The 16,654-nt window shown below is 42.2% G+C and overlaps 1 protein-coding gene across 1 annotated transcript in view; it reads right to left on the reverse strand.

Annotated features, from left to right (window-relative positions):
- Positions 1–15,732, reverse strand: part of cd34 (CD34 molecule) — a 36,344-nt gene extending 20,612 nt beyond the window's left edge. Inside the window, exons 1-3 of the mRNA XM_022198128.2 lie at positions 15,487–15,732; positions 12,786–12,849; positions 1,101–1,218 (exon numbers count right to left, since the gene is read on the reverse strand). Of these exons, the coding sequence (XP_022053820.2) occupies positions 1,101–1,182 (82 nt within the window). The 5' untranslated portion in view covers positions 1,183–1,218; positions 12,786–12,849; positions 15,487–15,732. The remainder of the gene's footprint in view (positions 1–1,100; positions 1,219–12,785; positions 12,850–15,486) is intronic.
- Between the last annotated feature and the right edge of the window lie 922 nt (positions 15,733–16,654).

Below are 16,654 nucleotides of genomic sequence, written 5' to 3' on the forward strand. Positions count from 1 at the left end.
ACATATTTGTAATAAGTGATATTGGGCTACATAACTATAAAATGACTGGAATGGGCTTGACAGGGAGTGCCCAGAGTAATTAGATTTCCATGTAAACCTAATTACCATCTGTTAAGCTGCTGATGCAAACGGTATGTGGTCTGCCTGTTTTTATTGTGCAAGCGATGAACATGTTCCGCCACCTTCTTCATCTTTTCCCCTTTTAAAGTAAAGCCTTAGTTATTTCCATTAGTCTGGAATACTCTTAGTCTGCCCAAGGTCACTCCAAACACTTGCTGCCTCTGCGACTCCTCACGACTGCACAAGTCGTTACATTGGACCGATCTACAACCAGCCCCTCTTTACAACCGGTGAGGCTGCAACACCATCCAAGCCATACATCACCCTGCAATTAGCATCAGGCCTCAGACTGATTTGGAGTGGACTGCCCAGTGAGTCTACACACATCCACATAATTGCAAACACACAGACGCACAGGCACACATCGCTGCCTGCAAGATCTGCAGCGAACACAGTCGAGGCAACTATTTTTGATTTGTGTTGAATTCACATGTGTTATGTGGTCACTTTGTAGCGCACATGCGGCTCACACACACACACACACACACACATGGACATGAAATATTTTTATGACTAATTGGAAACACAAGCCAGACATCAATATGGAACAAGTGATCATATACTTGATATAAAAATACATTTCTATATATTTTGAGCCTGTGTGGTTTTATTCCATTAACATTCAGGCAGCTGCACTGGGATGCACTGCGGGATATAAAGCATAATGATTCTCAACTGCAACTTTCCACTCCTGAGCAAACCCTTTGTGTCTGCAGCCAGCCCACTGCTAACTGTGCCTCTTTGCATGTGTGTGTAACCTCATGGTAAAACACATCAAAGCAAATCCCCCCCGGTAGTGTGTAAGCTACTACGACATAAAACTAGATCTCCCCTCCTACAGTGTAATGTTAGTCACTTGGAGACAAAAACAAAGAAAGAGCAAAAACACTCGATATTTAACACAAAAAAAAATGGATAATCTATTTACAGTTGAAGTTGACAAAAGACATACTGTAATGATTCGTTACAAGAATACTCACAGCTAAGTAGCAGAGTACAGAGCACCAGAACTCCAGCCATCCTTCTGCAGAGCCCATTCATTCTCCACATGGATGCAGCCATCCTCTTCTGGTCAGACGCAGCGCAGTTGGCGGGACTCTGTGTGTAAAAGTAAAAAGTGTGGGAAGTGAAGGTAAGGGTTGGGGGAGTTGCAGGTTTCCTGTGAGGTCTGAGTGAGCGGGACAGACAAGAAGGATAAAGCCTGGCTTGTGTTCTGTTTCTCTTTATATGGCCCCACTCCTTTGGCCTCTCTCTCCCTGCTCTTTCCACACCCCTTTTCTAACGGTCTCCTGTTAACCCATTTCCCCCAAAGCAACGGTCCCTGTTTCCTCCCTTGTCCCTGCATGTGTGTGTGTGTGTGTGTGTGCGCACATGTGTAGCAGGCACTAGAATGAGAGAATGAAATGATAGTGGGTGAAGCATAGCAACAGGCTAAGCTTTATGTTTGAACTAGTTTTGTATTTTTTCACAGATGTTGGTACAGTTTGTGTGATCTTGGTACTATTTCTGAAATGTGGGTGAAATGAGGAAAGTTTAAGGTGATGCTCTACTAGACAAAGTGCTAATACAAGCCATTTTAAGGAGGCCTGTGCATGAAAAACTAGTAGTGGCTCAACATTTACAGATTCCAATCGAATATGAGCACAGCTCATGAGCTTAGAGCTCAAGTTGTCCAAAACAAAACTAGCTTCTGTTTGACTTGCATAGATTTTGCAGAACCATGTCAAAGATGCAAAGTATGTTCTAATTTTGCCTTCTGCAGATGCACCTTGTAAACAAGAGGCACTCCTCCCAGCTCTGACATGCTGTGTACATGCGTAGCAGAGAGGCCTGTAAAAGCACATGGCGTCACAGACATTGCTTGGCCGCAGCTTTTGTACGTCCCTGGACAGATGACTTACAGCCAATAATGAGTCATCCATCGAGCGGCACGTACACACCATGCATGCCTGCATGTAACATACACTTCAACCGCTGTAAAACACACGCGCTGACACCATGGACGAAACACACATGCTATTTCACAATCACACCACATCAGCAGAACATGACAAGCTGTTGCACTGACGTGTGGTGTGTTCACCGTCCATGTTCACACAGACACGTGTTGTTGCACAGATCCAGGCAGGCCACATCTGGAAGCACTGCAGTCCCACTGCTGTCTTTCTGAAGACTGCCTGGAGACTTGCTTGTCAAACAATGCAACCATATGAGGATGAATTCGGCCAAGATCCGTCGGTTGTGTGGGAACAGGCGCCCCTGCTGGTCACTTTCACACCACAAACTTTGTCCAGGGCATCAATTCATTAAACTGAATCTGTGATTTAAAAGGTTTACACCAAGTACGAATGTTTAAACCGTAGTTATAGAGACCCTGAAGTTTACATGTGGAGGCCTGCAAGAGCCTCTGAAGTTGTCCTGTGTACTATCAATCACCACAATGTTAGCAGCAGATCATTTGAGCGCCTTATGTTGTGAGGTGGGGCCTCCACAGATCAGATTTGATTAACCAGCACATCTCACAGATGCTCATTTGGATTCAGATCTGGGGAATTTTGTGGCCCAGTCAGCACTTTAAACTCTTTGTCAAGTTTCTCAAACCACACCTGAATAATTTTTTACATCCTCTGAGAGGTGCCTTTGTCACGAGAGAATCAAGCTATAACAAGATTTTACTCACTTCACCTGTCAGTCGATTAAATGCTACGCTTGATTGGTGGATATTTGCAATAAGCAACCATAAAACTGTGAGCATGAAGACATAGAAATAAACAACCACAAAGAAAGAAAGAAATTATACTGAAGCAAGGTCTGATGATATTCAGGTTTAAGAAATACACAGGGTTTGAATTCTAAAGTCAGGTGGACAAGTGATATATACATACTGTAGATACAATAGCCAAGTTTTCACAATTAAATGTTAGAAAGTTTGACCCTTACATTTGAAGGTGATACTCTAAAACTTCTGTCTTGGCACGATCATATTTAACAGTAAAGGTTATCTCTATATAGTATTTTTAAAAACTTATTTGAATGTGAAATGTGTTTGTTTATAGCTGAAGAATCCCGATGCTAGTGTGGGATCTCACTCACATCACTTTGTCTCCCGCCCCTTCTTCCTCTTACTCTTCCTATCTAATCATTTGACTTATTTTGGTTGAAAAGCACAAAGAATCTCCTTGTAGTGGAGGGGGGCAGTGCCAGGACATCACGAGGATCAGCACATGGCAGCAGGGAATCTGACCCTCAGGGACCTGTTTGGGTTTTTTTTTTGGGTGGGTGGTGAGTTTTGCGTCTTTTAGAGCCAGCGGTATGAAGCCATCCCGGGAACATAACTGACATGTGAGCGATCAGGGATACTTATGAAGGAAATATTGCTTAAATTAAAAGCTCGAGTTCGGCTAAAATGTTTCAATTTGAGAACACTACAATAAGAGGTGGTAGCCTTGTTTCCCTCTTCTGTCTCTCTGCCCAGGCTGATATTCTTCTTCTTTACTCTATAGCATTCTGCTGTGTTGTGGCATATCATATGATAATAATACTAAATTTTAGGAGGTGGTTGTTCTAGTGACAGTGAAAAGTATTTAGACTTTGCAAAGCATTTTTATTCTGCTTTTAAATTAGCATCAAAACAAAATAAACACATAATCTTTTTAAAGTCTTCATTACGGAGTCAGCAACATGCAATTTTAAAGCTTTGTATATGTGCTCTAATAGTTAAATTTTTGTTATTTTTAAAGAAAATTTAAAAAAATGAGAAGTTACTGAGGACTACATAATGACATTATGACATTAGAAGAGTTTAACTTGAGGTCATCCGGGACAGCATGCTATCAGCAAACATCCCTGGAAGTTGCGAGGCTTTCCTGCTTTCCTTTTCATTAGTGGAACACGGGTGTGGTTTAGGAATCTGTGCGCAGAGCGACTCTGTTGGTGAGGTCTCCAGAACATGGAAGTCTGCGATGATTTGACCAGCAAACAAAGAGAATCTTCCATCTCTGTGTGATGACACTCCATACAGTCCATCTGTCACCACTCCCACTTTCAAATTCCTCTTCTGTTTCCCGTCATTCTCCTCTTGCACACGAAGCATCCAACCTGGCCTGCATGTCCAGAAGTGTGCAGACAGACCCAGTGATGACCCCGAATCCATGACAGACAAACATGGAAATATATTTATACTCATCCTTAACCCTGTGGGTTGTGCTATCTCGATGCCCTGCCTTCCATTGCATAAGACCGTGTGAAACGGGACAGACCTGGCTGAGGGTTTCCGCATTATAATGACAGGGCAGGAATGTAGTTTCTCACCAAGGGAGCAGCACAAAAAGAGCAACACAGGAAGACGTAATGAAGGCAGTAATGTAGTGCAACACAACAGCCAGACCTCTGACTTGATCGATATGTGGATCATATACCACATCCTCAGGAACAATGTAAAACTTTCTAAGGAAACAGATTGCAGTTATTAATCTTACATGGCATGGAAAATAATCCCTCCATTACACACCATGCACCACAACAAGAGAGATTCTAAGGCTCTGTAATCACTTACAGCATTTACATATAAAATCAGAAACCAAAATAAACAAAATCTGCTTTCAGGACATGATGCTGCCACAATGTTATCTTGACACCAGTGACACGTTCTCTTGAGGAAAACAGACTACAGCAGCAGACTGAGATACAAACAGGAAACAGAGCCCTCCTTTGTTTTACATCATGTTCTGGGAAACATAAAAAAAATATATCTCTGTTTAAACCTCACTCACAATACTGCTGAATACACGATGCAGGAAAAACAAAGTAAATATTTGATACAGCAGTCGTGATAATCTTGAGTAGAGCTGGAGAAGAGTTCCCTCCCTTAGATTCTCATTTAGCTTTGATATGCATGACCTCCCTACTTTATTGATTCAGAGGACTGCGCTGTACTTTCCAAAACACAGTTTAGAGCGCGATGCCAAAATCCTCCCTTTCTTTCTCCTCCCACCTTTAACTCTCCTTCATTCTCTCCGTTGCCTTGATCCCATACAGATGTTCTCTTTTAGCACTCCCCTCTGGAAGGAGCCTCCTCCTATTGTTCATAAAAATCAGTCCCCTGGCGACCCAACCCAGCACGCATGTACTGTGTGCTTCATGTGCAGACAGCCATGCATACTCTTGGACGCTTAGAATCGCAGCTACGCTTAGTCAACACAGCAACAATTGCAACAGTTTCTGGCAGGTCCCAGCTCAGAGGAGAGCATGCTAAGAAAACTCATTGTCCTTTCAGAGACTGTTTCACACACATGCAGTATACACCCTTTCTCTGCCTCCTTTAAAGTCTATTCTTTATACGCAGCTTCCTCATCCTTTCTCTCTCTTGCTTTTTTTTTTTTGAAAAGGGCAAACTCTACAGGCCTGTAACTAGCCCTAATTGGCTCTGATTGGGTGGCTTGGTAAGACATCTTGAAGTGATTTATGCTCAAGGTTGAGAGGGTAGTGAAGGTTAAGAGTGCTTTGGGTCCCAGAGATTCTAAATCATAACCTCAGGAGCTTTAAATCCCTGATCCAGATTTTCTATCTGTGCATATTGATGCACAAGAAAGCACTTACTGAGAAGCAGAGCAAAGCATTTAACACTTCAAAAAGCATTTCATCACTCATATTTCACTTCCACGTACACTACCGTTGATTTGTAATTCTAGCTTTTGCAACTATAATGAGCAATCATTAATTAGTCCCTAGTGTGTGTGTGTGTGTGTGTAACATCCTGAATTTTTATTTGCGACAAGTGCAAGAACAGCGGCAGTGTAATTGCAGTGCCACAACATTTTCATCCTGTTCTGCAACTGATATCAAGATAATGAATTTGTTAACTTTCAGGATTATCGTTTTATCCATCACAACCAGGAGCCAGAAAAACCCCACACACTGCAGTCTGCATGATGGCAGCATCCCGCCGTATTACTGGCATCCGGTAAGTGCATAATAAACTGTGTGTGTTCTTGCAGCACATGGCCAGATAAGGTCTGCGGGATTAATTTATTAGAGTACTGGCTGCTCAGATGGCTCTAATTACATGTATCTGTTTGATTCATCTGTGGAGTGCATTCAAATAAATCAAAGTGTCGGTAGTAACATTTTCTCAGCGTAAAACTTGACAACTCCAGCCAGCTGTAACATTTTTGCCAAAGTTTGATATTAACTGATACTATGTTCTCTGAGGGCCACATTAAAATACAGGTGAAGTTCAAATGCAACTTTGTTGAAACAGATGTTTGCTATTTTATTCATTTTCCAACATTATGAAGGCTCAGACTTTGAAATTAACAGGTCTCTTAATGAATTGCTGAATGAAGTTGTGTAATTATTTTTGCTCAAACAGTGATGTAAACAACAGTGAGCTCCTATTTCATGTGGTTTTATTGAAGGCTGTTGGTGGTGTTCTTCGATTTACAAGTCATTTGGACCACTAAGCGATTTCACACAACAAAACCATAAGAGGGCACTATAAGACCAGACTTTAAAAACCATCACAGACATTCCACAAAGGGAAAAGATATTTCTGAATAACTCAACTCTGCACTCTTGTGGCAACAGGGAAAACTAAAGATCTCCCCTCATGTTTGACTTTTACATATTTCTTGCAATATAAAACATATGGAATGATTCTCAAGGTAAAGATGAAAACCTGAGGAATATAGAAGAACCTGAGCAATGGATGCCATAAAGAGAAAAAATATATATAACCCACTGCACTATGAGGGACCTTGAAGAAAACTAAAGCATGACAAAGGGTGAAGGAAAATGGCAAATAAAAGAAAAGTCTCAGACAACATGCATCCAAGATCAGATTGGGTAGCCTCCAGACTTTACGATGCAGACCCTTTTATTCAATAACCCACCATAAAACGTCTGGTGGATTTTCTGGGCATGGTGATGAGTGGATGAGGTATGTGTGTGTGTGTGTGTGTGTGTGTGTGTGTGTGTGTGTGTGTGTGTGTGTGTGTGTGTGTGTGTGTGTGTGTGTGTTTTGAAGCAGGGAGCTATACACCTCACCCCAGTCGTTCTCTGAAGTGTTGCTCTGGGCTCGTCGGGAGACGCTCAGGTCCTCCACATCAAATATTCATTTCACAGAAACTCCTAAGCCTTAAATAATTCTCAAAGAAGTGTGCCGAAAGCAAGGCCTTGCTATCCCAGGCACGTTTCTATCCGGACAATGGATTCAAGGGAGCACGAGGAGGAAGACAGAAAGAAGGGGGGGGGCTGGCGGAGAGGGAGAGACAGTAAGTGGGAATTGGATCTATTGTACAGGCCAATAACAGATGGCTTGCTTTAAGAGATACCCCATGGATATACAGTGATACAACGGGCCACGTTTAATAACAACAGATTATAGTGAAAGGAGATGAGGAGTCGTGTAAAAATTAAAAAGGCTGCATTATATTGACAAATACAGATCATGGGAGTCAGGGTTAAACATGCTGATTAATCACCTTTGGACCTTTTAACTACCATGAAGGGCTTAGAATGAACCAATTTGAAATCTCTGATTGATATTATCTTCAACTAACTCTTAATTTCAAGGTTTTCGAAAAGCTCCTTTCATTCTAACTGCACAGGCCGGGATCAGCGCTGTCAGTTTGTGTGATAACAACCATCACAGGATCTCATCTGATCTGACCTCGCTCTCATCCAGACTCTTATTCCAACCACAATTACACCATACCGGATGGATGATCTCGCACTCATTACCCCACCATATCCGAGAGCCTGACTGAACGAATCTGTCCCCTCTGGTGAGTGTGTGGCAGGTGGTTCATCGACTTGCCCCCCCGCCCCGGTCCTTGGCCCCTGCCGTACTGATAAGAGCTCAGCGTGGAAAATCAGACAGCGGCGCTCTGGCCTTTCAGAAGCGAGCAGGAGAAAATGAGCCATGAAGGAAATCGGAGGTGATTATCTTTATTATCAGCCAGGGGAGTAACCGTGGAAACGGCGACCTGTGTGTGTGTGTGTGTGTGTGTGGGGGGGGGGGGGGGATGCACAAGCTGTTCCAGCAGCCTGCCGATTGGCCCATACAAGCTCCAGTGGTAATTAACATCTGCATATGCAAACGAGTGCTCCAGCTAGGGAAATTTGGCAAGTGTTTCTCACCTGCACCCTGTGCCTGAAAGCAGAAGGGTAGTTGAGTTGGTGTCACTGTGTGGGTACAGAGGGTGCGCAGACACACACACATATAAAAATCAAATTATGTATGTTCTGTAACTTTATATTCCCAGCACAACCCCGTTACTGGGTGCACTTGTGTATTTTAATGTCCCTGCGTATTTGCATAACTGAAAAACACTGACGCCTGCACTTTTTGGAGGCACAGTTGGTACGGGTGGACCGGGGGCATTGGGTCGAATGGACGCCTACCACCCACCTCTTTGTTTTTGCTGCGCAGTGCTAAAGGAGATGAGGGCACACAACAGGAGGCTGTCAGCGGGCCTGCTGGGAGAGCCTCATTACCATCTCAGGGAGCAGGGAGGAGTCGCGTCCAGAGAAAGACACTGATCCTCCCCTGCTAAAAGGAACAGTCAAAGAGAAAGTGAAAGAACTTGTTGTGAATGTCATTGGGGAAGTTTTTACACTCCTATGCATGCGTGCAACAACTATTAGTTGCACCGTTTCCTTTTTATATGAGCAAAGTTGTGATTAATTCTCATCTTGCACCTGTGCATTCACACCAACTCACACACACACAAACACACATACGAATCATGCTTACAGTAAATAGTGTAACACATGCTGCTGAATGAGGCTCTGACCTGTGCATCATGCAGAGCGCTCACAGACGTGGCCGGCGTGTGTTTTTGCTGTGGAGTTCTAATGAGAGAGAGGCCAGCGAGAGGCAGGTGAGACGGGCTGCAGAGCACACCAAGAATGACAGCTCCAACAGTGAGAAGCCAGACTATAAATAGAGCCTGTGCTGAGTACTTATGACACCTGGATTCACATTCGTTTGCAATTTCCCGCAGACCAACTTCCACCAGCATCCGTGTCTCTTTCTTGTGTTATGTTCAGCCTCAGTGCTGCTTCTTACATCTTCTCTCCATCAAAACTTGTCTTTTCTTGTATCTCTCTTTACTTTCAGTCTCTCCTGCTCTGACATGTGTCTTGTGTCACTCCTCTCTTCCTATTTCCGGTTTCTCATTTCATCCATAACAAACAATCAGTTCTATTTAAACACTGTTATTTGTTTTCCAAACACTTTAAAATGAAATTAATTACTAAACCTCATTGCACATACTGAAACATTATGACAGAAAAAGGATGTCAGTCAACCACTGATAAGAAACGTGAATAACACTGATCATGTTGGTAGAATCCAATGTTCTGCTGGGTAGTCTTAGGTCCTGACATTCACATGCACGTCGCTTTGACACATACACTCAACAAAAATATGAACGCAACACTTTTGTTTTTGCTCCCATTTTTTATGAGATGAACTCAAAGATCTAAAACTTTTTCCACATACTCAATATGAGCATTTCTCTCAAATATTGTTCACAAATCTGTCTAAATCTGTGATAGTGAGCACTTCTCCTTTGCTGAGATAATCCATCCCACCTCACAGGTGTGCCATATCAAGATGCTGATTAGACACCATGATTAGTGCACAGGTGTGCCTTAGACTGCCCACAATAAAAGGCCACTCTGAAAGGTGCAGTTTTATCACACAGCACAATGCCACAGACGATTTTGACATGCTGGATGTGGAGGTCCTGGGCTGGTGTGCTGTTGTGAGGCTGGTTGGATGTACTGCCAAATTCTCTGGACCGCCTTTGGAGATGGCTTATGGTAGAGAAATGAACATTCAATACACCAGCAACAGCTCTGGTTGACATTCCTGCTGTCAGCATGCCAATTGCACGCTCCCTCAAATCTTGTCACATCTGTGGCATTGTGCTGTGTGATAAAACTGCACCTTTCAGAGTGGCCTTTTATTGTGGGCAGTCTAAGGCACACCTGTGCACTAATCATGGTGTCTAATCAGCATCTTGATATGGCACACCTGTCAGGTGGGATGGATTATCTCAGCAAAGGAGAAGTGCTCACTATCACAGATTTAGACAGATTTGTGAACAATATTTGAGAGAAATAGTGATATTGTGTATGTGGAAAAAGTTTTAGATCTTTGAGTTCATCTCATAAAAAATGGGAGCAAAAACAAAAGTGTTGCGTTTATATTTTTGTTGAGTGTACAACCTGCCCCCTCTGCAGAAACATCATTCCCAGATGACAGCGGCCTCCACTAGCAAAAACTGCCCAGGAACAACTCGAGGAACACGACAAAGAGCATGAGGCACTGACCCAGCCTCCCAACTCCCCATTTCCCAATATGGAACAGCCTGATTCACTCCACAAACCACATGATTTAAAGAACATTCTAATATCCAGAAGTGCTGCAGGACACCCCAAGAGTCTCTGTGTCCCTGATCCGATGGGTCAGAACTGTTTCACCAGCACAAAAGGAGACTTACACAATATTACTCAGGTTTTCATTTTTTGGCTGATTATTGTAGCACTAAGCTGAACCTAAAATAAATGTCATGAACCATATCGCTGCCCTGCGTGATGCGTTTCTTCACTAAAATTATTTTGAGTTGATGCCACATACAACGTCATGTTTCCCTGTGGCTGAAAATAGTCCCAAAACAATGCACTACTTATTCCTGTTTGAGCAACATATGACGAAACGTACAGTGCGGAAATTATTGAAGCTAAAATCACAGCCCATATTCATGGTGTATTTTTAAGACTTAAGACTTGGGTAGCAACATATGGGCTGAGTGCCACAGACCGGCTGTGAAAACGGAAAGTCCTGGAGTGACAGACTGACGCACTGTTGGGTTGGTCTTTGACAACATCGCAAGTATAGACGATCGCCACCCTAATCCTTTAAGCCATAGCTGTTTCTGAACAGAGTCTTTTATGATTTGCATGCATAGAAGTAAATGATAACTCAGTGCAGATACACAAATATGCAAATACTACAATAGACGGGGACATAAACCTCATTTAAAAACAAAAGCATGATTACACAGTGACAGGTGTGTGTTCCAAATCCTTAAAGCAGTGGTTTGCCTCACTTTGCCTTGAGAGGATCTGAGACGGAGGCAAACAAAGACATTCACCAAACAACACAATCAGAATGAGAAGCACTGAGGTCCAACAAAGTGTCAGGGATTGTTTCATTGGGAAATTAATACACGGTCATTCTTTGAAATAGGGCTGAAATCACCCCTGGCATCCTCTTTTGCCAACTCACATTAATTATTTCAGAATTTGCCTTGTAATCCAGGCTGAGAATCCTACCCAGAACGAATGGGATGTCAGCTTTATGCAACTACTTGTAAAGGCATTACAGGGCGTTAAGTCCCGCATGGATTTGAATTGGTCTCAGCAGTACAGGATTAGAAGCAGCAGGGATTAGACCTTCCCTAGAGAAAATACAGGAAAAGGCATGGCCAAGGGACTCGCGATATATAATACATATTACTCGACACACTGACTGCATCAGAAAGTTGAGCAGCGTAGTTTCTTTCCCTGGTCCACCTCAATAAGCTGTGTCAGACTATACCTTTTCAATTCTGTCATGCATAGTGAATGTCTATAATCAGTTAAATCTACTTTTCTCAGCTATAATACTGTTTAGTGCTGAGCGGTATGGTTGCAAGAGTTTCTTTTCTGAAAGCACAGAGCGATATTATGACACCACAAGCTGCTAGAAATGCGGAGATTGAACACTAAGATGGGCACCTGAGCTTCTCCCTGCTGCTCTCTGTACCCACTCATCTACTTCTTTCCACAGTTTATTATCTCCAATAAAAGACAAGGGCATCCAAACAGCAGGCAGAAATGTAAAAAAAAAGAAAAAAAGCAGGAGCTGATGATTCAGTGGTCATCCACAGTCGTCCTCCGTGGATTCGCTGACCTCAGGGCCATTTCATTCCAGCTAAACACGCTGACCCACACCTCCATTAGCAACCTAATGTGATTGCAGCCTTTGTGGTGGCGTGGAGAAGCCGAGCCCACTCTGAACAAACGGACGTGCACGAAGACAAATGACCGCAATTCAGCACGCTGTAGCTGTAGGTTATTCTGTTAGGCGCTCGCCAGGAAGTGAGTGGGAAATACAGGACTTCAGAATGAACCCAGAGCTGGAGGGGATGGGAGAAAGATAGCCTGTGTCTCCGTGGTGTTGCCCACATGCAGTCAGAGTGGGATAGAGGTTCTCACACCAAATGCAGGAGCAGAGGGAGTGACAGGAGGCAAAAAGGACACTAGTGGTAGAACAGAACTAAATACAGTACATTAAGTCAAATACTGTACTCGGGTATAATTTTGACTTGTTTGTGCTTTGTCTGAGTGTTTCCATTTTTGGCTACTTTAAATTTCTACTCCCTCACAGTTCAGAAGCAAATATTGTGCGTTTTACTTCTCTATATTACTTGCTTAGCACAATTAGTTACATTTACTTAATTCATCCATCCCTCTGCTAAACCTGCTTTATCCTGCCCTCATTTAAGATGAGCCTTAACGATATCCTTTTTGATAAAGTTAGTGCTGGCTCAGATGACCCTGAACCGCCCATTAGTAATGCTGCTACAGGTTTAGATTGCTGGGGAGCTTACCACGATACAATGATCACCTCTCCTTCCCTCTTAAAGTGAACAGAGGGTTGCACTGGACTGGAGCCTGTCAAACACAAAGAGACAGAGAACCATGCAGACTCACATCTATAATCCATTCAAAATCAGCAATGAACCCGCAATGCAAGTCTTTGGACTATGGAAGGAAGTTGGAGCAGCTGGAGAAAGCTCACGCAGGCACAGGGAGAACATGCAACCTCCGCACAAAGATTAGCTTAGCGTTCATCCAGAAGTGCAAAAACAAAGCAGCGAAAGTGCAGTGCAATGTAAAATGTTTAAGTGGGAGAGCTTTAAGGGTAATATGAATGAGATACATGCAGTATGAGCAGTATTAACTGGATGAACACTGTATGTAAGTATGCAAGATGAAGGAAATATCCAAGATATATAAGAAAAGTATATAGAGTAAGCTGTAGGTAATGTTAGTGTGCTGGATAACTAATGATAAAAAGAAAGATACATGCAGAAAATATAAAGATAGGGCTAACAGAATGAAGAGCGGATAAGAGATGCAGGATACATACACACGTGGACAAAATTGTTGGTACCCCTCAGTTAAAGAAGGAAAAACCCACAATTCTCACTGAAATCACTTGAAACTCACAAAAGTAACAATAAATAAAAATTTATTGAAAATTAAATAATCAAAAACAGCCATTACTTTTGAATTGTTGATTAACATAATTATTTAAAAAAACAAACTCATGAAACAGGCCTGGACAAAAATGATGGTACCTCTATAAAAGATTGAAAACTATTTGACCAGAGTGACATGATTAACTCAGGTGTGTCATTTAATTGACATCACAGGTGTTTCCAAACTCATAATCAGTCAGTCTGCCTATTTAAAGGGAGACAAGTAGTCACCCTGCTGTTTGGTGAAAAGGTGTGTACCACACTGAACATGGACAACAGAAAGCGAAGGAGAGAATTGTCCCAGGACATCCGAAAAAAAATGATAGACAAACATCTTAAAGGTAAAGGCTATAAGACCATCTCTAAACAGCTTGAAGTTCCTATGACAACAGTGGCTCATATTATTCAGAAGTTCAAGACCCACGGGACAGTAGCCAACCTCCCTGGACGTGGCCGCAAGAGGAAAATTGATGACAAATTGAAGAGACGGATCGTTGGAATTGTATCCAAAGAGCCCAGAGCAACCTCCAAAGAAATTAAAGGTGAACTCCAAGGCCAAGGTACATCAGTGTCAGATCGCACCATTCGTCGTTGTTTGAGCCAAAGTGGACTTCATGGGAGACGACCAAGGAGGACACCACTGCTGAAAAAAACTCATAAAAAAAGCGAGACTGGAATTTGCAAAAATGCATGTTGACAAGCCACAAAGCTTCTGGGAGAATGTCCTTTGAACAGATGAGACCAAACTGGAGCTTTTTGGTAAGGCACATCAACTCTATGTTCATAGACTCAAAAACCAAGCATACGAAGAAAAGAACACTGTCCCTACGGTGAAACATGGAGGAGGCTCAGTAATGTTTTGGGGCTGCTTTGCTGCATCTGGCACAGGGTGTCTTGAAAGTGTGCAAGGTACGATGAAATCTGAAGACTATCAAGGCATTCTGGAGAGAAATGTGCTGCCTAGTGTCAGAAAGCTTGGTCTCAGTCGCAGGTCATGGGTCTTCCAACAGGACAACGATCCAAAACACACAGCCAAAAACACCCAAGAATGGCTGAGAGAAAAGCGTTGGACTATTCTAAAGTGGCCTTCTATGAGCCCAGATCTGAATCCCATTGAACATATGTGGAAGGAGCTGAAACATGCCATTTGGAGAGGACACCCATCAAACCTGAGACAACTGGAGCTGTTTGCTCATGAGGAGTGGGCCAAAATACCTGTTGACAGCTGCAGAACGCTCATTGACAAATACAGAAATCGTTTAATTGCAGTGATTGCCTCAAAAGGTTGTGCAACAAAATATTAAGTTATGGGTACCATCATTTTTGTCCAGCCCTATTTCATTAGTTTGTTTTTTTAAATAATTATGTTAATCAACAATTCAAAAGTGATGGCTGATTTTGATTATTTAATTTTCAATAAATTTTTATTTATTGTTACTTTTGTGAGTTTCAAGTGATTTCAGTGAGAATTGTGGGTTTTTCCTTCTTTAACTGAGGGGTACCAACAATTTTGTCCACGTGTGTACATACATACAGTATGGAGAGTGTGGTGTGTAGTCTGTACATAGTGATCATGTATATAATAATATGTATAGTCGCTGGCTCCATTGATCCCCAAGGGCAAATTCACAGGCCACCCAGTAGATAAACCAGGCTATAAAAAGCAGTTAAATTACCATTACCAGCTGCAACATTAAAGTGATGAACACATTAACGCATCAGTAATGATAATCCAATAATATGATTTAGCCTCAAAGATGCCATTCTGCATAGGGTTGTACTTTAGTGTATTTTAATGAATACTTTTGTCATTTTGCATTTTTGTAGTGTAATTTCAATATTTTGACTTAAGTACAGAATGTAAGTTGCTCTTCCACCTTTATAGGTTACTGTGTGGGGTAAAAGAGACAGGTGTAAGGTCAGCAGTGGTAACATACAGCACATGGAGGCCATTGTGGTACTTCAAAACTCCTAAATCACACACCTCTCCTTCACACAGTCAAATATGAACACGGAGAGAGAATACAACATAAGCACTGGTACTTACATGTACAGAAGATGCCATTATCTCCAATGTCCATCACAGATAAAAGTCCAGTACATTCTCTGAGGAAAAAATCTCGTTACTTCAGATCTTGTCTGAATATCATCAAGTGTTCAGTGGTACTTGGCTGCACAGATAGCCAGCAAACAAGAACACAAATAGCTGTTCAGCACCCATTTGTATGGAAACAGACATAAGCTAAACAAACAGTCTGTTAACTTGAGGCCAACTGTGCGAATCAGTGAATTCACTGCAACATTATGCTTCCTGCTTACGCCCCCAAGGCATTGTGGGAAGTGTAGTTCTCTGAGGGGAGACGGCGAGGTCGAACCCTTGCATGAGGAGTTGCATCCAACAACTATCTGAGCGTGTTAGTAGTTGTGGAAGAATACAATGATGATATGAAACACGTATTCACATATGTTTAATACGCATTTAGAAATATATACCAACATACTGTATATACCATACCACATCATCTAAAATGTAATTTCTTTTTTTCTGATAGGTTTTTAGTTTTTTTTATTTATTTATCCCAGGTCTGACTGACATTTTACTAAATAATTTTATTTGTTCTGCATGCTGCTGGATACAGATTTTATTCCCTCATGTGTTTACATATTTGAATGAAAATAAACTGAACAACTGAAATGATCTGCAATAATAACACATAATCAGAAGATCGAAAGAAGTCATCGTCTATCCATTATCTATACATCGCTTAATCTTCATTAGGTCACGGGGAGGAGGAGGGGGGGGGGGGGGGGTCTGGTGTATATCCCAGCTGAGTGGACAGATCGCCCGTCTACCGCAGGGCTACACATAGAGACAAACAAGTACTCTCACATTTACAGACAATTTAGAATCACCTATCAACCTCAGCATGTCTTTGGACTGTGGGAGGAAGCTGGAGTACTCAGTGAGAACCCACACATGCACAGGGAGAACACAAACTCCATGCAGAAAGATCCCAGACCCAGAATGGGACACAAACTGGGAAACTTCTGGCTGCATGGTGACAGTGCTAACCACTACACCACTATGCAGCCCCAAAAGAAATCATAATATTATTGTTGTGTATTATTATATCATAATAATACACAAAATGTCAGTGTGAAATACTGGGAGGCACAGAGCCTTGCTGCTTATGATTTTTTTTTCTTGACTACGT

The sequence above is a fragment of the Acanthochromis polyacanthus genome, chromosome 6, assembly GCF_021347895.1.
Source record: "Acanthochromis polyacanthus isolate Apoly-LR-REF ecotype Palm Island chromosome 6, KAUST_Apoly_ChrSc, whole genome shotgun sequence".
Taxonomy (NCBI): Eukaryota; Metazoa; Chordata; class Actinopteri; family Pomacentridae; genus Acanthochromis; species Acanthochromis polyacanthus.